The 21,303-nt window shown below is 42.9% G+C and overlaps 1 protein-coding gene across 4 annotated transcripts; it reads right to left on the bottom strand.

The window, feature by feature from the left end:
• Nucleotides 1–2,337: 2,337 nt before the first annotated feature.
• SUMO2 (small ubiquitin like modifier 2) lies at nt 2,338–16,853 on the bottom strand. Of its 4 annotated transcripts, XM_059148669.1 has the most exons (5): nt 16,623–16,844; nt 14,886–15,017; nt 7,289–7,360; nt 6,976–7,050; nt 2,338–2,995 (listed from the first exon to the last, which is right to left on the bottom strand). In XM_059148669.1, exons 1-5 carry the CDS (start codon nt 16,641–16,643, stop codon nt 2,933–2,935), a joined length of 363 nt encoding a protein of 120 aa, XP_059004652.1. In that variant the 5' UTR covers nt 16,644–16,844; the 3' UTR covers nt 2,338–2,932. The 4 variants fall into 4 exon arrangements, with proteins under 4 accessions (XP_059004652.1, XP_059004654.1, XP_059004653.1 ...); XM_059148671.1 differs by lacking the exon at nt 14,886–15,017 and having other exon boundaries at nt 16,623–16,853; XM_059148670.1 differs by lacking the exon at nt 6,976–7,050 and having other exon boundaries at nt 16,623–16,834.
• Between the last annotated feature and the right edge of the window lie 4,450 nt (nt 16,854–21,303).

Here is a 21,303-nt window from a genome sequence, read left to right as displayed (position 1 = left end):
AAGATTACTTCCAGCATTTTCAACAATTCACGTATTTTCAAAGTGTTCTTTAAAAAGCACTCCTCAGGGACGCCTGGAAGGCTCAGTGGGTTAAGCCACTGCCAGGGTCCTAGGATTGAGTACCACATCGGGCTCCTTGCTCAGCAGGGAGCCTGCCTCTCTCTCCGCCTCTGCCTGCCTCTCTGCCTGCTTGTGTGCTTTCTCTCTCTCTTTCTGACAAATAAATAAATAAATAAAATCTTTTTAAAAATAAAAATAAAAAAATAAAAAGCACTCCTCAGGGGTTCCTGGGTGGCTCAGATGATCTCAGGGTCCTGGGATCGAGCCCGGGCATCAGGCTTTCTGCTCAGCAAGGAACCTGCTTCTCCCTCTCTCTGCCTACTTGGGATCTCTATCAAATAAATAAATAAAATCCTTAAAAAAAAAAAAAAAAAAAAGAGCGCTCCTCAGGGAGCTGAGGAGCTGGCTGGCTCAGTTGGGAGAGTGGGCAATTAGATCTTGGGGCCATGAGTTCAGGCCCCACACTGGGTAGAGATTACAAAAAAAAAAAAACCCACAAAACTAAAAAAAGCTCCATTAAGTTTTTGCATAGAAAATCTGTCTTTATGGTAACAAGGTATCTGAAACAGGAACCATGAAGAATACTTAACAACAGTGGTAGTTCCACACTGACCCAACTATTAATAAGCTACAACACACATTACCAAACAGTGCCTTTTCCATGCTTTCTCCTCTGGCTTTTAAAATTCTAACAGGTTTTCCTACTATAAAGTTTATATTCCCCCCCAATATGGCAAAAGCTCAGACATTAATCAGTAAACTCCTAATTAAACAAGAACACAATTCAAGACCCTTTCCCTGGCTTGAATTTCAATCCTAATTTTTTATTTTTATGGCACCACCAAAGTCCACCACTTAACAGTATCTAGTACAACAACTCAAGAGACATGCACTTACCTGATCTAAGATTTCTTGGGTGGTAGCCTTCCCACACAGGTACACAATACAAATTGTAAACGGAGGTTGGTAACACTATACATACAGGAAAATAAAAGTTGTTGGTTCGAGATTAACTCATATATACAGAGCGAAAGAACTATGGAATAGGGGAAGCTGGCTGGCTGTCAGAAAAGCATGCAATGCTTGATCCTGAGGTCATGAGTTCAAGCCCCACACAGGGTGTAGACATTACTTCAATAAAGAAAACTTTAAAAACCTACAGAACACCTGCTGTCTAGGGAAGCTCATTCACCATAAAAATGGATGTATTAAAAAAAAAGACCAGGGACGCCTGGGTGGCTCAGTTGGTTGAGCAGCTGCCTTCGGCTCAGGTCATGATCCCGGCGTCCTGGGATCGAGTCCCACATCGGGCTCCTTGCTCCGCAGGGAGCCTGCTTCTCCCTCTGACTCTGCCTTCCACACTGTCTGCCTATGCTCACTCTCGCTCGCTGTCTCTCTGACAAATAGATAAATGAAATCTTAAAAAAAAAAAAAAAAAAAAAGACCACACTGCAACAGTGGTAGAGTGAACTAAGTGAAAGACAAGGCATGATAGGATATGGGGACTCCATCCCAAAAGGCCACACTGGTGAAAATTCAGGGGTGGAAATTCAGTTTCTTGAGAACCAATATAGAAGAACCGAATGAACAGGCACCAGACCTGTTCTCTAGTCCTAGTTTCACAATCATCTAGCTGTGTGACAAGTAACAACCCTCAGGGCCTCAGCTTCCTTATCTCTAAAACAGGGGTTAGAGTTAGGTAATCTGTCTTTCCAGCTCTAAGATTCTATTTACTGGTTCTATAGCTGTTACCCTTCCTCATACATTTGGGCTTAAAAACTGTGGTGCCCTGCATATTTAAGGCTCTAAGAGTGGATATATGTGGATAAATATTTACTGGCCTTCAACATCCTCAAGGAACAAAGACTCTATTTTGAGTCAGGGAACATTTATTCACCAAAAGAGGCTAGCATGTCTAAGCGATTCATCAGCAGTTAGCAAACTCAGAACTTTCTCTCAGCTGCATGTACTAACCCATTCTACCAGGTAGTGGTTACAGAAAAGAATACTTGGGACTAAATCCACATTATGACCCAATTTTTTTTTTTTTTTTTTTTTGCTAGTAAAGTTGCGTATTTAGAACTGCCTAAGCTTTTTAAACAAAGAGGCTGAAACATTAGTTGCTAGTCACTTATAAACTTTGTTATTGTTTTGTATCAGTCTGTCAGGAATGCAATGTAGCTTTGTCTTCCTTGAAATGTTACTTCTAGTAGGTCTACTCACTTCATGGTTTTTTTTTCTAAGCTTCTCAATATTCTTCAGAATAAAGAAAACAGCTCATTTTAAACAAGAAGTTTATTTAAACAACAAGACGCTTGACTTGAAGGGAAAACTATCTAGGATTCATTTCTTTTAGAGTAATTTATCCCTACTTAAAGACAGATTGCCCTACATGTAACAGCTACGTACAAAAAAGTTATAAAATTGTCCTTGGTTTTACAATGATAAATGAAAAACATTAAAATTCTCCAATCGAACAAGGTATGCAAGGATTTTTATGTTGTTCTTTTTTTTTGTTAAACAGTGAGAGCAAAATAACTTACTGGAATATAAAGATAAGAGCCGACTGAGCATGCCACTAATGGAGAGGGGGGGATTTTCACAGAAGCAGTATTTTCCCCCATCCCATCTCCATTTGATGTCGATCAAAACATACCATTGGCCATTTAGTTAAAAAAAAAATGCAATATGCTTGTGCACATACACAGTTACTTTATGTACAATAAAGGAATGGGGAAGGGGAAATGAAAGAATAGAGAAAACTATACTGTAGTAGTCGGGATGTGGCGGAACCAAATTGCGGCTTTCTAATTGAGAATGTCTTCTTGGTCTGAAGGAACAGAGTTCTGGAGTAAAGTAGCAGGTTCCCTTTTTAGTAGACACCTCCTGTCTGCTGCTGGAACACATCAATTGTATCTTCATCCTCCATTTCCAACTGGCATATGAGAGAAGAAAAACAAATGGAAGGCCACTGATTATCAGCTCTTAAGATTTTTAACTCTAGGACTTAAGTACCCCCAAAACTCCACAAGTTCCACCCAAATCCCGTGTTCATTACTGTAGACATCCTACAGCTTAATGTAGCATCAGTCTTCGGTTTAAGTTAATTTTTCACTTGGTCTTCCTTATATGAAGATTATAAAAAGCTTAGGGGTTTTTGTTTGTTTGTTTGAAAGAGGGGGGTGGGAGTTTTTGCCTTTTTTTTTTTTTTTTTAAAGATTTTATTTATTTATTTGACAGGCAGAGATCACAAGTAGGCAGAGAGGCGGGCAGAGAGAGAGGAGGGGAAGCAGGCTCCCTGCTAAGCAGAGAACCCAATGTGGGGCTCCATCCCAGGACCCTGAGATCATGACCTGAGCCGAAGGCAGAGGCTTAACCCACTGAAGGTGCCTTAACCCACTGAAGGTGCCCCGAAAGCTGTTTTTAAGTGAAAAAGCTTGGGAGTGGCCTGGGTGGCTTAGTCGCTTAAGCATCTGCCTTTAGCTCAGGTCATGATCTCAGGGTCCTGGAATCTCTGCTCAGCAGGGAGCCTGCTTCCCCCACCACCCCACCCCCACTCTCTGCCTGCCTCTCTGCCTACTTGTGATCTCTGGCTGTCAAGTAAATAAATAAAATCTTTAAAAAAAAATGTTATAAAAATGGTAAAATAGGGGCACCTGGGTGGCTCAGTGGGTTAAAGCCTCTGTCTTCGGCTCAGGTCATGATCTCAGGGTCCCGGGATAGAGCCCCTCATCGGGCTCTCTGCTCAGCGGGGAACCTGCTTCCCCTCCTCTCTGCCTGCCTCTCTGCCTACTTGTGATCTCTATCTGTCAAATAAATAAATAAAATCTTTAAAAAAAAAAGGTAAAATAATTCATCATGATAAAAATAAATGATATAAAAACAAAATAAATGAAAATAAAAATGATACATGTAAAAGATCTCACTGCAATGTTGTTTAGATGAGCAAAACCCTGGAAATAACCTAAATATAAAAAAACTCAAAGAAATGTGGTACACTCTTAACATGAAACACCACAGATTTACATGTGTAGAAATGGAACTATCCCTAAGATACAGTATTAGGCTAAAAACAAACTTAAAAACTCGGTAGCGGAGTGCTTGGGTGGCTCAGTCAGCTGGGCACCTGACACTTGATTTCAAGTTGGGTCCTGATCTCAGGGTTGTGAGATCCAACCTTACACTGGGCTCTGGACTCAGGGCAGGGTCTGCCTGGGATCCTCTCCCCCTTCGCTTTTCCCCTTCCCTCTGCTCACGCTCAATCAAATCTTAAAACAACAACAAAAAAGGAGACAGAAAAACTGGTTATAGTATGACTATATTTGCATTTCTAAAAGGGTGTGTGTGTGTATGCACACACACACAGCACGGCAGTGAGCTCTGTGCAGTAAGGGAGGGGATACATGTAAGGACAGACTTACTAAAAAAGTACTTTAAGTTTTTTTTTTTTTTTTTAAAGATTTTATTTATTTATTTGACAGAGAGAGATCACAAGTAGGCAGAGAGGCAGACAGAGAGAGGAGGAAGCAGGCTCCCCACTGAGCAGAGAGCCTGATGCGGGACTCGATCCCAGGACCCTGAGATCATGACCTGAGCTGAAGGCAGCGGCTTAACCCACTGAGCCACCCAGGCGCCCCAAAGTACTTTAAGTTTTAAAACTGGTATTCACAAGCCAAGTTTGCAAGACTCACAACCCATACATAAAACAACCGTCCTTTCTACCAGAATAGCAAAATCTTGGTACATACGGCAGCGCTGTAAAATAAATAACCTTTATAACAGTTTATTATGCTGATAATTACCCTCAAAAAAATACGTTCTAAAAACTGGTAATTTGGGAAGAAAAAAAAAACACAAAACAAGAACCCTGGGTCCCTAAAGACAAGAAACAGAATCATTTCTAACAAAGTTCAAATACACTAAAGTAGGACCATAGCATTAAAATGTTAATGACTTGGGCGCCTGGGTGGCAACGTGGGTTAAGCCTCTGCCTCCTGCTCAGGTCATGATCCCAGGGTCCTCGGATCCAGCCCCACATCAGGCTCCTTGTTCATCAGGAAGACTGCTTCTCCCTTTCCCACTCCCCTGCCTGTGCTCCCTCTCTCACTGTGTCTCTCTTTGTCAAATAAATAAATAAATAAAATCTTTAAAATAAAATAAAATGCTAATGACTAAGTCTCAATTCCCTCTTTGTAAAATGAAATAGCATTCAGATATGAGAATTAAATGAATCGAAGAGAGTATTTAACAGAATATGGACACATACATTACTATTAAAACTGGTCATTAAGATATTCTATTTTTTTTAAAGATTCTATTTATTTATTTAACACAGAGAGAAATCACAAGTAGGCAGAGGTAGGCAGAAGAGATGGGAAAGCAGGCCCCCCCGCTGAGCAGAGAGCCCAACCCAGTGCTCCATCCCAGGACCCTGAGACCATGACCTGAGTTGAAGGCAGACTTAACCCACTGAGCCACCCAGGCACCCCAAGATATTCTATTTTATATAATTCTACTATTTAATAAACATTGGGAGAATAATTCTAAAATGAATCAGTTTCATTCTACAGCAAATTCAATTTCAAATACTCAAAGGAGTTCGAGTCCACTTTCAACATAAAATTTCATAATGCAGATCCAAACAAATCCTTCTCACAGTTTAATATTTGCAGCCAGTAATGTAGAGACCAGAACTTGTTTTTGGTGGCAGATGAGAGCATCAAAAGACAGCAAATGCATTCTAAATATCCGAGTTTAATGTAAATAGGTTTTTATTCTTTTTAAACCATCAAAACATGTCTTCACCTATCTACTGAAATAAAACCCCAGGGATGTCACATTTTACAGTGAAACTTGAAATACCTTTGAAAGAATAGAAGTCTTTCCAGTCTCTCACTCACCAAGAGAATGCAGCTCCGCCTTGTGGCTATCTCCTATAACTGCTTCTGAGAGACTCACCACAGGAAATCACTTCAAAACATTGTTTCCTCAATTACAACCCAGACATTTCAAATTTTTAAAACACAACCAGAATAAGCTGCTTCACTCATACCATATTTATTACTTTCTAGTTTTTATAGACTGATAAAACATTTGAAAGTAGACAGGCTTCAATTTAAAATTCTATCAAAATATTTTTCCCCCCAAACGAAGTCTTGAGTGGAATCTCACAGGGTAAAAAGAAACAAATACGGGGCACCTGGGTGGCTGAGTGGGTTGGGCCACTGCCTTCAGCTCAGGTCATGATCTCAGGGTCCTGGGATCGAGTCCTACCACATGGGGCTCTCTGCTCAGCAGAGGGCCTGCTTCCCCTCCTCTCTCTCTGCCTGTCTCTCTGCCTACTTATGATCTCTGTCAAATAAATAAAATCTTTAAAAAAAAAGAAACAAATACAAAGACTTTCTGCCACAAAAGACCACCCAGCTGAACCCTTGCAAAGTGACTCCTAAAGAGATTAATGGAGGGACGCGTAGGTACCTCAGTCGTTAAGGGACTGCCTTTGGGTTCAAGTAAATAAAACCTTTTAAACAATTAAAAAATAGATTAAGAGATCAGACAGCATCACCTTTTGCAGAAGGCTTTGGAAAGTAACCTATTATCAAAAACCCTACTGATTCGGACACCTGGATGTGAGTTGGTTAAGCGGCGCCTTCGGCTCCCAGCATCCTGGGATCGAGTCCCACATCGGGTTCCTTGCTCAGCAGGAAGCCTGCTTCTCCCTCTGCCTCTGCCTGCCACTCTGTCTGACCAAAAAAAAAAAAAAATCCCCCCCAAAAAACAAACCCTACTGATCAAGCTAAACCACTAAGAGACTTCCAGTTAGAGCCCCCAAGGTCCCTTTAGTTCACAAGGGCTGGTGAAAGAGAAGTCAGCACGAGAAGTGAAAATGCTCAGGGTCTACAACCAACCAATCACCTGTTGGGAACCTGGAGTATGATCAAGAGCTGTGGCGACAAAAACAGCATTCTGAAGTATTGTCTCCAAATAGCGCTGGCAATGGGAAAGATTAGACTAAATTAAGTAAATGACCTATCAGCTTTACAAAATGGTAACTGGTTTAAAAACCACTAGCATTTCCTGAAGAAATACAAATATTCATGATATTTTAAAGTTTTGCACTCTGGTCAAAAACTCTACTCCAATGTCTAAAAGTCTACAAATAAAAACAAGGCTGCTGAGCAAATCACAAAACACACTGACTTTTCTAGTTAGCACAAAGACATTTTACCTGTGCAGGTGTGTCTGTTTCATTGATTGGCTGACCATCAAATCGGAATCTGATCTGCCTCATTGACAAACCCTGCAAGAGAGTAAAAGCAGTTAAGAATGCAAGAAAACACTAAGAACTAAAATTATATGCATATTTAGCCATAAATATATTAAAAGAGAAACCTAAATAAATGATCATCAACATGTTCACATTTCTATGTGGGTAAAAAGATTTGGCATGACTTTCACATTCTCTGAACTATGTTTGAACTTCTTAGGAAGAATTTTTTTTTTTTTGAAAATTTTATTTATTTAATTGAGAGGGAACAAACTGGGGGAGGAGCAGAGGGAGAGAGAGAAGCAGACTCCCCGCTGAGCCGGGAGGCTGAATCTCTGGCAATCTCCCAGATTCCAGGATCATGACCTAAGCCAAAGGCAGACACACAAACAACTAAATCACCTGGGCGCCCAATAAATGATCAAAAGGTCTTTTTTAGGGGTGCCCGGATGGCTCAGTTGGTTAAGCAGCCAATTCTTGATTCTGACTCAGGTCATGACCTATTTGAGATTCTCTCTCCCTCTCCTTTTACCTGTCCCCAACTTACTCTTTCACTCTCTCAAATAAATAAATCTTTTTTTTTAAAAGGTCGTTTTAAAAAGGGTGTATTACTGGGCGCCTGGGTGGCTCAGTGGGTTAAGCCGCTGCCTTCGGCTCGGGTCATGGTCTCGGGGTCCTGGGATCGAGTCCCACATCGGGCTCCCTGCTCAGCGGAGAGCCTGCTTCCCTCTCTCTCTCTTTGCCTGCCTCTCCATCTACTTGTGATTTCTCTCTGTCAAATAAATAAATAAAGTCTTTAAAAAAAAAAAAAAAAAAAAAAAAAAAAAAGGGTGTATTACTTTGAGACCACAGCTACTCCAAGTTTGAACAGATCATAGCTTGTGCCAAACTGCATTTAAATGAATTAGAAAAATACTAAAATTTATTTTTTTAACAAGATTTTACTTATTTGACAGAGAGATCACAAGTAGGCAGAGAGGCAGGCAGAGATAGAGGAGGAAGCAGGCTCTCTGCTGAGCAGAGAGCCCGATGCGGGGCTCGATCCCAGGACCCTGGGATCATGACCCAAGCCCAAGGCAGAGGCTTTAACCCACTGAGACACCCAGGCGCCCCAACTTACTGAAATTTAAAGTAAAATATATGCACAGCAACATTCTCCATTGCATTGAGAGCTCTCAAAAAGGGAATAAAAAACCCACCCTTAATAATGAAAACTAGAAGTCACCTAAATGTAACAATTAAAATTTTGCCTTAGAGCTACTTAAACTTCGGGTGCCTGAGTGGCTCAGTTGGTTGAGCGACTGCCTTTGGCTCAGGTCATGATCCTGGAGGCCCAGGATCAAGTTCCACATCAGGATCCCTGCTCAGCAGGGAGTCTGCTTCTCCATCTGACCCTGCCCCTTCTCATGCTCTCTTTTTCAAATAAATAAAATCTTAAAGAAGAAAAGCTACTTAACCTTCATTTCTAGCCAAACAACTCCTGTCACCAAGCAAAAGTAACCAAGCACAATGTTAGGCACGCCACAAGAATTCAACCCTTGGGTAATCAGCATTTCCACCATTACTGTCCTAAAACCATCCATAAGCATGTAAGCTTAAAACTGTGGAATACCTCAAAAGAACCACCTGCTTTTTAAATTCCTTCTTAGTACTTACCCAGACCAGCAATGATTATTTGTCAACCTCTCACTGAAAAGTAAGCTCCAGGAGGGACAAGAACCACTGACTGTCTTGGTTACATACTGCATTCCTTGCACACAGTAGGTGCTAATGGATATGCTAATGGTAATGATGGAATAAAACGGATGAAAATAGTACCTACCTTACCATGCTTCATTTTATTTAAAAATAAATCATTTAAAATAAATCTAAAGGGGCGCCTGGGTGGCTCAGTGGGTTAAAGCCTCTGCCTTCGGCTCAGATCATGATCCCAGGGTCCTGGGATAGAGCCCCACATCGGGCTCTCTGCTCAGCGGGGAGCCTGCTTCCTCCTCTCCCTCTGCCTGCTTCTCTGCCTACTTGTGATCTGTCTGTCAAATAAATAAAATCTTTAAAAAAAAAAATTTTTTTTTAATAAATAAAATAAAATAAATCTAAAGCCTACTAAGTTGAGGTGCAGCTTTATTACAAAAAAGGGAATTTTAAAATTACGAGTTTGGCTTCAAGAAATTTTTGTTATGTATTTGAGGAGGTAAATGAGCCTAAGCATGCCCCTTCTGCAAAGCAGATTCCAGTGTTTTACTAATCATTACCTACCTGACATAGGGGTGGGGAAAAGGGAAAAGGAGCACAGCTGGCAAGTGCAGCCAAAGAAAGACAAGATGGGAAAATAAAGTCTCTCCGGACATATGCTGTAAATATATTAACTGGAAAAAGAGCTTTTTAGGAAGCACCCTACCAAAAAAAAAAAAAAAAAAAAAATCACTCCTGTATCATCCTCATACCACAAACTGTTACTATTGTTTGTGTAACTACTGTTACACAAATCCCTGCTTCAACTAAACTGAGTTCCTAGGACTAGAATATTGAAACAAAGTGCTCAATACTTGACTCCTGTATTCCTTTATTAAACATGGATTCATTAAGTCTGTCTTTAAAACTAACCCCAACATCAAGGTAAGTCTATCTTTAAAACTACCCCTAACATCAAGATCGTATTACCTACCTTGAACACTCTAGCCTGTGACACATACCACTTTCGGACTAGCCTTTGTCTTGGAGAATGCGATTCCAGACCAGACAGGGGACACAACCTTAATTCATTCCTCATGACATCCAAATTTAATTTGTGATTATGCAAAGCAACCATGGATTAAATGCCAAGCCATTAACTACTAATTACACATTTGCAAACACTCCACTGAAGACGCATTGCTTTAACAAAATACGAAGCCATATGCTGGTTTCTTTCTCTATGTCCACTAGTAAAGTCCTAACATCAATGGCATGGCCGTTCAAAACAAGAAGGGAAAAAAACACAAGGCCAGAACAGGCATCATATTCCTTTATTACTACCTGTTTGCATGCTTTTCCTTATCAATAAAATGTTTTATTTTGCTACAGACCGAACGTCAAAAATTCAGGAGACCTGCCTTTCAGATTCCATAAACCACGTAAATTCAAACAATGAATTTGGAAACCAGTATTTGGATTTCACTTCTGAGTAAATCTTTTTTTTTTTTTTTAAAGATTTTATTTATTTATCAGAGAGAAAGGGGGAGAGAGCGAGCACAGGCAGACAGAATGGCAGGCAGAGGCAGAGGGAGAAGCAGGCTCCCTGCTGAGCAAGGAGCCAGATGTGGGACTCAATCCCAGGATGCTGGGATCATGACCTGAGCCGAAGGCAGCTGCTTAACCAACTGAGCCACCCAGGCGTCCCCACTTCTGAGTAAATCTTAACTCTGAGCTTCAGCTTCAGAGTTGTGCCACGGAAGAGTTGTGTGAGGGTATCTCTTTGGATCCCTACTTCTTCATTTCACAAAACCGAACTAAACCAATAAATCAGTCTGGGCTCTCTAAAGCCACTTAACATTCCACAAAATCATTAGTTATAGTAAATGCACACTAGAATGGCACAGTATGCCCTCAGCCAAAGAGGGCAAACTCAATCCTACATGTGAACAGAAAATTTATTTACAACCCAACTTCTGGAGGCAGCTTGAATGTTCGCTATCACTGTATAAGCATTTACCGAACACACTCATATATATGTCAGGTACTAGTTTAAGTTCTAGAGAAACAGTGAACAAAAAGGCCCTACGCTCTGTAGCTTACATTTTAATGGAAAGGCAAATACAGTGATCAATGCAAAAAACAAAAAACAGTGAGAGGACCGAGTGATGGGAGCAAAAGCACTGTGAATTAATCAGAAAAGTCTTCAAAGATAGTAATCAACCAGGAGTGGAATAAAATGGCTAAGGGCTCAGCACTATCCAAGAGAAATCTTATTATGTGAGCTACACGTCATTTTAATTTTTTTTTTAAAGATTTTATTTATTTATCAGAGAGAGAGAAGGGGAGAGAGCAAACACAGGCAGACAGAATGGCAGGCAGAGGCAGAGGGAGAAGCAGGCTCCCTGCTGAGCAAGGAGCCAGATGTGGGACCCGATCCCAGGACGCTGGGATCATGACCTGAGCCGAAGGCAGCTGCTTAACCAACTGAGCCACCCAGGCGTCCCCATTTTAATTTTTCTAATTGCCACATTAAAATCAGGTAAAATTTTAATGTTTTAAATCAATATGTTAAAAATCCTTTTAACATGTAATTGACATTTGAAAAATTAAGGTATTTTACTTTTCCCACTATGAGTTTTCAAAATCGGGTACATATTGTACACTTTCCAGCACATATTAATTTGGACTAGCCATGTTTCAGGAGATGAGCAGTCACACATGGCTTGTTATCTACTGTTCTGAACAGCACAGGTTTAAATAGAGAACACAATTTGTTGATGGATTTTATAGGAGTTATAAAGCATCATCAAGGATAATCCCAAAGTTTTGACCTCCCGACTAGATATAACATAGTGCTATTTACTGAGTAGGGATACCGGAGAAAAAGATTTCTAGGAGCACAATCAAGAGTCTTTCAATAAATAAATAAAATCTTTAAAAGGGGGGGGGGGGACGCCTGAGTGGCTCAGTGGGTTAAAGCCTCTGTCTTTGGCTCAGGTTATGATCCCAGGGTCCAGGGATGGAGCCCTGTACCTGGAGCTCTCTCTCTGCTAGGGAGGGAGCCTGCTTCCCTCCCTCCCTCTCTCCCTACTTATGATCTCTTATCTGTCAAATAAATAAAATTTTTAAAAAAAAGAGTCTTTGGCATATGCACTTTTGAGATGCCTATCAGCTACTTGAACTCCTCCAAAGATCCAACTGAGTTCATTAGAAAATAAATATGAGCATTTAATTAATCTTGATAGGAAATCCTTAGTCAAAAATCAACTGTCCAAAACAAACAAAACAACAACCCTTTAGCTATGCAAATTAAACTGAGTAAATATTCTAGGCTTTTGAGAGGCTATACCCACACCTAAAAAGAAAATGGGGGGGGGGGGCACCAGGGTGGCTCAGTGGGTTGATCCTCTGCCTTCAGCTCAGGTCATGATCTCAGGGTCCTGGGATTGAGCCTTGCATCGGGCTCCCTGCTAGGGAGGGAGCCTGCTTCCCTCTCTCTGCCTGCTATTCTGCCTACTTGTGATCTCTCTCTCTCTCTGTGTCAAATAAATAAATAAATAAATAATCTTTAGAAAAAGGGAACTAATCTTTCCAAATTTTCCTGAATCTTATCTTCAAATTATATTTGCATTCCAAGTGATATGCAGTGGAATTATATTTTTAATGGATTACCAATGCTTCTTTTCCCCTACTGCAAATTAAGAGTGGCCCCAAGTTTAGTCAACTTAAACTTAACTGAAAAAAATTCAAGAAAAACTTTATTTACATGAGTAATATATTAAATTTTAACATACCAGGAAAACCGCCTAATTCTTGATTGACCCACTAACTCCATTCTACAGAACAATTTCTTATATTTTTAAAAAATTTTTTAATAAAGATTTTATTTATTTGACAGAGAGGCATAGCTAGAGAGGGAAAACACAAGCAAGGGGAGTGGGAGAGGAGAAGCAGGCTTCCCGAAGAGCAGGAAGTCCAATATGGGGCACAATCCCAGGACCCTGGGATCATGACCTGAGCCACCCAGGTGCTTATAAAGACAATCTCCATACGGGATGTACTATATGTCTTTGTTTTTCTGGTACACAGTATGATGCCCCACCACAGGGTAGGCATCTGATAAGTATCAGATAAGTAAAAAGATCCTTTGGGGCCCCTACAGGAAATAAAGGAAGTCTTAAATATGAACTTTTAGGATTAATAGAGGTTATCAATAGATATGTCTAGTAAAATGCTAATGGTTAAACTAGGTGGTAAGCATATGGGTATTCAATGTTAAGTTTTTTCAACTTTGCTCTACATTTGAGTTTCCATATTAAGTTTTGAAAAATAGGACCTTTTAAAAAATGTGTGACAAGGGGCACCTGGGTGGCTCAGTGGGTTAAAGCCTCTGCCTTCTGCTCAGGTCATGATCTCAGGGTCCCGGGATCAAGCCCTGCATCGGGCTCTCTGCTCAGCAGGGAGCCTGCTTCCCTTCCTCTCTCTCTGCCTGCCTCTCTGCCTGCTTGTGATTTCTGTCAAATAAATAAAATCTTAAGAAAAAAAAAAGTGACAATTCAAAATCTAAAATTTAATAAAAAGATATGCTGAGAACTTTGTTGAAAACCACTAAATCTAAGCATGAGTTTCTACTTTGTAAGAAGTGTGCTATGTGAAAGTTCTACAAGATGATTATCTTTTAAAATTCCCCTGTAACCTGAAGGGGCCCTAGTGTTCAAATATGGAAGATGCTAGAGCAAAAATTCTTTAGCACAAGTAGGAAGTATATATTTATTAGTTGTTCAAAGGAATTTTACCAAAATTCTTCAAATAAGATACACTGAAAATCAGTATCTTTTAAGGAATTATAGGATTAGTTTACATATGAAGCTAAAAGAATCCTATAAGCACAGTGTTCTATTACAAATAAATTATGCATAAAATAAAGCTTCAATCTCAAAATGAAGTTTATCTTCAGTTTCCTCCAAATGGCCTTAGAGCTCATGCAGGAAGTCCAACAAGTATCAGCTCAAACTCAATCTCCCAACTTCAAGAGTTGTTTTTTTTTTTTTCCAACTTCTACAGGTTTAAGTCTTACTCTATTTTGAGCCTATTTTTAAGGTAATTTGCATTGCAGACAACTTGTTTTAGGCTAAAAGAATGACTTTCCCAACTTCAATGGAGTAGAATTAAAAAAAAAAAAAAAAAAAAAACCCTTCCACCAGGTTATTAACTGATAAAGGTATCAGAGTTTTTGTTAGACTTGCAAAAGTCAACTTTAAAGTTACCTCTTTATTGTTACAGATTCAACCTCACAAAAGGAATCTTCTTTGTCTTAAACCCTGCATTCACCTCCCAGCAGCTATTCAGCTCTACTTCTTGCTGTCCATTTACTAATTACTGAGTAAAATAACATAGGAATGTTTTTGCCTGACTCAGGAGGTTAAATTTCTTGACCTCTACCATGAGTTAAGAAAATACTACAATTCTACATGCACAATTTAATTTTATTTCCAAATTGGTTTAAATGCTCAAAACAAACTGTTCTGACAGGACACAAATTTTAAATGGATTAAAAAAAAGCCTGAGACGAAATTTTATCAAGTTCATTCTTATTCTCTTATAGAAGTAGAATCAAGTCCCCTGGGGAACAAATTGCATGTTGTGACTATAATTTGATGAATTCTGGCATAGGACTAGAATCATACAGAATATTAACCAAACCATCCTAAGGGTTTTCATGAAGCATCAACATACCAAGTGTAGGAAAGAACTGATATGTGAAGTATATAAATGCATTCATTCAACCAAAGATAATTATATTATGCCAGTCTAGTTTCTATTCTCAAGAAAATTAAATTTTTCTTAATAAGTTTTATTGGAAGTGCATATGTCAGTTCCTCACCTGTCGTTCACAATAGGCTTTCATTAGTTTACTAAGTGGTGTATGCCTCTTAATCTTAAACTGCACCACAGAACCATCCTGCCCCGCCACCTTCAAATTAATATGATCGTTGTTCTCAGTCTTGACTCCTTCCTGTTGAAAGAAAAATAAAAGTGTAATTTGGAAAATGTGAAAAACAAACACCTTTTAAAGTAGCAGCAGCCCAACTTGCTTCAGAAATCAACAGGTTTCTCATTCTGTATGATAAAAGAGTATACAGCTGTTTTCAGCCGCTGAAATCAATCTGAAAGATGGAAAATCCTGGAGCAACGATATTAAATAGCTGTCACAGAAACAGAAAAGCAGACTACATGCAATATACCGTCAGCGATAACCATCGATTTTTAAAGATGGGTCCCACTCAATGCACTGAAAGGTACCCCTGTATCTGAATTTTCTAAAATGGCATATTTTATCCCCCCAAAATATATGTCATTTCCCTTAAAAAGATTAAAATAACCGTCTTTTCTCTTTATACAATACAGAACGCACGGATAAAAATCTAGACCTTGCAATTGAAAAGTCATTACAACTGTCTTGTTAAAAAGTTACTAAACTCAGTTTAATAACATATCTCAACTACATTTTTAAAAAACCTCCCTGAGGAATATCCCCCGATTCTCTCTGAAGCAGCGGTAATAACTCAGAACCACTATTCCTGTTCGCCTCTATGAGCAGCCTCACTTTTGTTTATTTTCAGTTAAGAGCTCTTATTCTCCCCTCCCCTTTGTTGTCATGGGTCAAATGCCGTTTTCTTCCAAGTCTTCCTCGTAGATTTCCACCCAACCTGAAGTTCGCCCAAATCCAGGGCTGATGGGATTCTGTAGCCCCCAAGTCACTTCAGAAAAGGAAGGGGCAGGGGGTGTCACAGAACAAACCCGACCAAAGTCCCGTGTGCCAGGAAGAAGTGGAAGCCTCAGTCCTCACGGGAAGAGCCTCCCGGTGCCTCAAAACCCGCGTTAAAAAGTTCAGCCCGACCAAGTCTTTCTGCGCTCCCCTCTGCCTGCAACTTCCCGAGACCGCATGGTCTCGGCAGGTTAGGGGTGATCTGGCACCAACGGAAAAGCCCCTGCCCAGCCCCCTGGGGACCCCGAAGCCGGGAAAGTGGGAAATACTCCCCGCGAATCCAGGAACCCCCGACCCCTCACGACGGCCCGATGGGGAACCCATCGGCAGCCCATTGATTCTCCTCGAGCCCTCGCCAGGCCAGCGCGGCGCGGGGCAGGGGTCCCCAGATGCCCGCAGCCCCCCATCCTTGAGGGGAAAGCCCCGAGCGGAGGGAACTCCCCGCCACCGCGGAGGCGGCAACACCCGCCACGGCTCCGCGCGGGGTCCGCGGAGGGTGGGGACACCGCGCGCCCTAACGCCCCTCCGCACGCGCGCCCCGCCGGCCGGGCCCGAGGAGCTCCGCTCGCGGCCGATGGGGCCGCGGGCGTCCGCGATCCGCCCGCCCTACTCGCGCCCGGCGCGCACTCCGAGGCGGCCGGGGGCGGGGGAGGGCGGCGGGGCCTCCTCCGGCGCGGGAGGGAGGAAGAGGGGAGGGAGGAAAATGGCGCGGAGCGCCCGGGCCTGAGCCGCGGCCGGCCCCGTGGGGGGCCCAGGAAGGCGCGGGGAGCCCGCGGCGGGCTCAGGCCGGACCCCGGCCCGCGCCGTGACCCCGACCGCGCGGGGAGCCGAGGGAGCCAGCGCCGAGCTCACCTTGGGCTTTTCGTCGGCCATGGCGAGCGCCGGAGTCTCCTCAGCTGCCGCTTCACAAAAGAGGTACCAGGTCCGCACCGAACGAGCACACAAGCAGCACCAGGAGCGGCAGAAGAAGGAGGCGGCAGCGGTGGAGGAGGGAGAGGGCGCGCGCACGTCGTGCGCTCCCTCCCCCCACCCTGCGTGCGCGAGCACGAGCCGCCGGGGCTTCCCATTGGTTGCCGCCTCGCGGGAGCGCGCAACGCTTACATAACCACCCCCACCCCCCGCCTCGCACCGCCCCGGCCTGGGCCCGGCGCCCGCCAGGCCGGCGGGAAGAGGCGCGGACACGCGCACCCGGCCCGCCGCGGGGGCGCGCCTGGCTCTGGGCGGGGCTGTATTGTCCTCCTTCTGTGGTGGAGCTTAATCAAAATGGCTTCCAGCTGGTCCTCGGTGGGGACGAGGAGGTTTGAGGCCTAGACCTGAGACTCAGGCTGGGGAAGGCAGACTGACTAGAGGAGGAAGGGGGAGCCTAAGTCAAAGCCTTAGTATGAGGTTCTGGGGAAAAAACCCTCTTGTTGGTGGCCCAAATGCAGCTTTCTACATGGTTGGAGGAACATCACACTCACTCAGCCTCTCATCCTCTGAATTTCAAAGCTTCAGCCTGAACGCGCTTCCCACCGGGCTCTTGCTTCAGTGCGGTGCCTACTTCTTTCTTGCTGGTAAATCCGTACTTTGCTAGCTGAGGAAAAAAGGTTCATCCTACAAACTCCTTAACTCATGGCCTGGGTCCCAGCCTCCAAGAGGAAACAGGATCCCTGACAGTGAACCACCTAATATCGAGCTTCCAGACCAATCGGTCAGGTTAAAAAATAGAAGTAGGTCCTTCCTGTCTTAGGAGCAATCCTGACTTCAAGGCAGTGGATGGATTCCTCCCACTACTCTAGGTAGGTTTTATTATTCCCTTCGTCTTTATGCTTTCTTCCACTCCTCCCTTAGCATAGAAAAAGCCTCTCTCGATTCTGTTTCCTTCTTAAGTTACCAACATATCTCACTCCATTCTTGGCCAAACATCTTGAAAAACTGTCCATGCCAGCTGCCTCCACTCCCTCACCTCCCACTCACTCCTGAATCCACTGAAGCCTGGTGCTGTCCCTGGAGCTCCCCTAGAACGGCTCTCTGCAAGGTCACCACAGACTTCTGTGCGGAATCCAGCGTGCTTCCCCAATCCTCACTCCTCGGAATCCCCTGCCGGTGACTTGGGGCTGTTGATTCCGGCCTGTCCTTGATCCCTTTGCAATTCTTTTCCTACTCAGGCCTTCCCTTAAATGTTCCATGCGTTGTGTTTTAGATCCTTTTCTCTTATCATTCTATTCCCTCTCCTGGGATGATTTCACCCACCTTCTATCACCACCTATTACCTAAGGATTCTCAGATATGTATTTCTAAACTAGGTGTTGCTCTGAGCATCCAACCCATAAATCCAACCGACTTGTGAACATCCCCACTTGAATGTCCCAGAGGCACATCAAACTCAGCAAATCTCAACTAAAATTCCTCACTTTACCTTCTGGGAACCCACTACCTTTCTCCTTGGAGTTCTTGGTTCACTGAATGGCGCACCATTACAACTGTTGTTCCTCCAGGCGGGAGAGCCAGGGGGCTTCCTTGACTTCTTGTTCTTCACCCCCACCCCCTCACCTCCCCATGCAATGGATCTCTGAGTCCAGTCTATTCCACCTGCTAAATACCTACCAAATCTAGTTGCTTCTCTTCAGGCTCTGTCTGGTCTCCGAGCCAGTCTGTATTTGCTGGACTTCCAGCTGATCCTTCATGGGGAAGAAGACGCTTAAGACCCTACATGAAAGACAGGCCAAGGAAGGCCGATGAATCAGGGCAGGTAGGGGAAGCCTGAATTCAAGTCAGCTTACCCCGAGACCACTGCAATAGCCTCCTGTTTTGTTATTGTTTTTGTAAGGTAAGTCCCTCTTGTGCCTGTATATTTGAGTGGCTCAGAATCATCTGAGGTACCATTTTTTGTTTGTTTGTTTTTGTTTTGTTTTGTTTTAAGCAAGCTCTACTCCCAGCATGGGACTTGAACTCACCTCCCAGAGATCAAAAAAGTTGCCTGCTCTACCAACTAAGGCAGATGGGTGCCCCTAGAGTACCAGTTTAAATGCATATTTGTAGGAAAATAAAAGAAAATAAATGCACATTCTTGGGCAGTGTGGCTCTGGAATCCCCCATTTAAAAAAAAAAAGATTTTATTTATTTATTCATAAAAGACAGAGAGAGAGAGGAAGAGGGATGTGGGACTCAATCCCAGGACCCTGGAATCATAACCTGAGCTGAAGGCCAGCATTTAAACAACTGAACCACCCAGGTACCCTAGAATCCCCCCTTTTTAACAAACCTCCCTGATGATTCTTTTTTTTCCCCCCGATGATTCTTACACACACTGGTCTGAGAACCACAAACCATTCTAGAGCAAAAACAAAAAAAGTTTTTGCCACTCCTTGGTTCAGTGGCAGTCCTCTGCCTTGAAGGGTAAAGTCCAAAATTCCTATAAGGCCTACAGAGCTCTTTGAGAGTTAATCCAGGCTAACCATTCTAGCTCTTTCTCATCATTTCCTCCTGGAAATGTCTGCTTCAGTCATATTCAATTACTTAGGGTTCCTGAATGTGCCAGCTCTCTATCAACTCCAAGCTTTCATCCATTGTAGGTACTCAAAGATTCACTGAATGAGTAAATAAATTGAAGCTATCACTATGTGTAAGGTCACATGCTAGGCATTGGTCAAAGTCCCCAACTCAAGTAACTTATAATCAGGTCAGGGGTGGGTAGGAAATACACAAGAAGTGAAAGGGGAAGAGAACTAACTTCTGGGCGTCAGGCACTGAGTGGGGTTTTACTAATATTAGCTCATTTTCTCCTTACACAAACCCTTCCAAGTAGGTGTAGTATTTATTTGCTACTGAGGGTCAAAGGAGTTAAATAACTTGCCCAATATCACACAGCTGGCAAGTAGTGTTGATTGAGGTTCTACTGTATGCCAGGGAATGAACAAGCTGGGTGCTATGCCAGGTACTACAGAGAAAGAAAGAGAGAAGCTATCCTTGCTCTCCTGTACCTAGGTCTTCTGTTGCCATCACATACCTTCGCAGCCTGATAAGACTGGAGAACCATCAAAAAGGAATATGTCCTGTTAAACTTACCCTGGTTAATATATGTGGGCCTCCAATAATCAAATGGTTGTTTAGTCATTAGCTTTTAGGCGACAGGTGTGTCTTACAGTATCCTTCCTCTCCAAAGTTATGCTAAATTACAAAATCACCTTCGGGCAAAGGAGGAGCTCCTATAAAAAGTAGTTAACATATTCAAATGTGTGAGCAATATATATTCCAATGGCAGGGCACTTGGGTGGCTCAGTTGTTAAGCCTCTGCCTTCAGCTCAGGTCATGATCCCAGGGTCCTGGAATCGAACTATATACATCAGGGTCCCTGCTCAACAGAGTCTGCTTCTTCCTCTCCTACTCCCACTGCCTGTGTGCTCCCTCTCTTTTTCCCTCCTTCTCAAATAAATAAAATCTTTAAAAAAATAAAAGAAAAAAAGATAGTACATTCCAATGGCAGACTGGAATTCTATGAGCTGAACCTAGGGGATCTACTGAAGTTGTATGTGAGAGTCTCTTTACAATTCCCAAAGGGGAAAAAATGTGAAAAGATAGAAATTTCCCAACATTAAGCTTGTCCCTCCATCATTTTTTTAAATAAATATTTTAGTTATTTATTTGACAGAGAGAGGACAGACAGCGAGAGAGAGGGAACACAAGCAGGGGGAGTGGGAGAGGGAGAAGCAGGCTTCCCGCTGGGCAGGGAGCCTGATGCGGGGCTTGATCCCAGGACTCTGGGATCATACCCTGAACCAAAGGCAGACATTTAAGGACTGAGCCACCCAGGTGCGCCCCCCCCATCATTTTTATAGGGGAGGGTAAGGGGTGGCTGTGCACTGGAAGAGGGTGCTTTAGAGTAAAAAGTAGAAGGGGTAACAGATACAGAAAAGAACAATGGCAAGTTTTCTTTTTCCCCCAAAGACTGATTGATTGATTGATTGATTTGTTTGACAGAGATCACAAGTAGGCAGAGAGGCAGACAGAAAGAGAGGAGGGGAAGCAAGCTCCCTGCTGAGCAGAGAGCCTGACATAGGGCTTGATCCCAGGACCCGGAGATCATGACCTGGGCCGAAGGCAGAGGCCTAACCCACTGAGCCACCCAGGCACCCCCAATGGCAGATTTTCATCAAGTGATTATTATCTGGGGATTCTGTGCTAACCCCTTGATCCTCACTAAACCTCTATTACTGTCCCCATTTTACAGAAGAAGAAAATAAGACATAGAGAGGTTGGCCAACTTGGTCACCCAGCTTGGAGTGGCAGAGCCAGAATCCTATGAAACTCGGGCTTTCCAACTCAGAGCCCAGTGCTTAGTTCCTGTGGAACCACATATAGATCCCTATGCAAGGAAGAGAAAAAAACAGGCAGAAAAAAGAATCCTAGAATAGTCCAAGAGCACCAGTTGAGTTGTTTTGACTTAAATTTTTGTTTGGTATTCTCTCAGCAGAATTTGAAAGTTCCATGAAAGCAGAGACCTGTCCGTCTTGTTTGCAGTTTTGTCCCCAACACCTTGCGTAGTTCTTGGATC

Source organism: Mustela lutreola, chromosome 15 (genome assembly GCF_030435805.1).
Source record: "Mustela lutreola isolate mMusLut2 chromosome 15, mMusLut2.pri, whole genome shotgun sequence".
Lineage (NCBI taxonomy): Eukaryota > Metazoa > Chordata > Mammalia > Carnivora > Mustelidae > Mustela > Mustela lutreola.
The sequence above is the reverse complement of the archived record's forward strand: the minus strand, read 5'-3'. Positions and strand labels throughout refer to the sequence as shown.

Excerpts from the sequence above, each read along its gene's own strand:
- SUMO2 (XM_059148669.1), bottom strand. The coding sequence starts at position 16,643 with ATGGCCGACGAAAAGCCCAAG. Across the intron at positions 15,018-16,622 it reads TGGCCGACGAAAAGCCCAAG|GAAGGAGTCAAGACTGAGAA; the intron begins GTGAGCTCGGCG and ends TTCTTTCAACAG. Across the intron at positions 7,051-7,288 it reads AAACAGACACACCTGCACAG|CGCTATTTGGAGACAATACT; the intron begins GTAAAATGTCTT and ends TCCCATTGCCAG.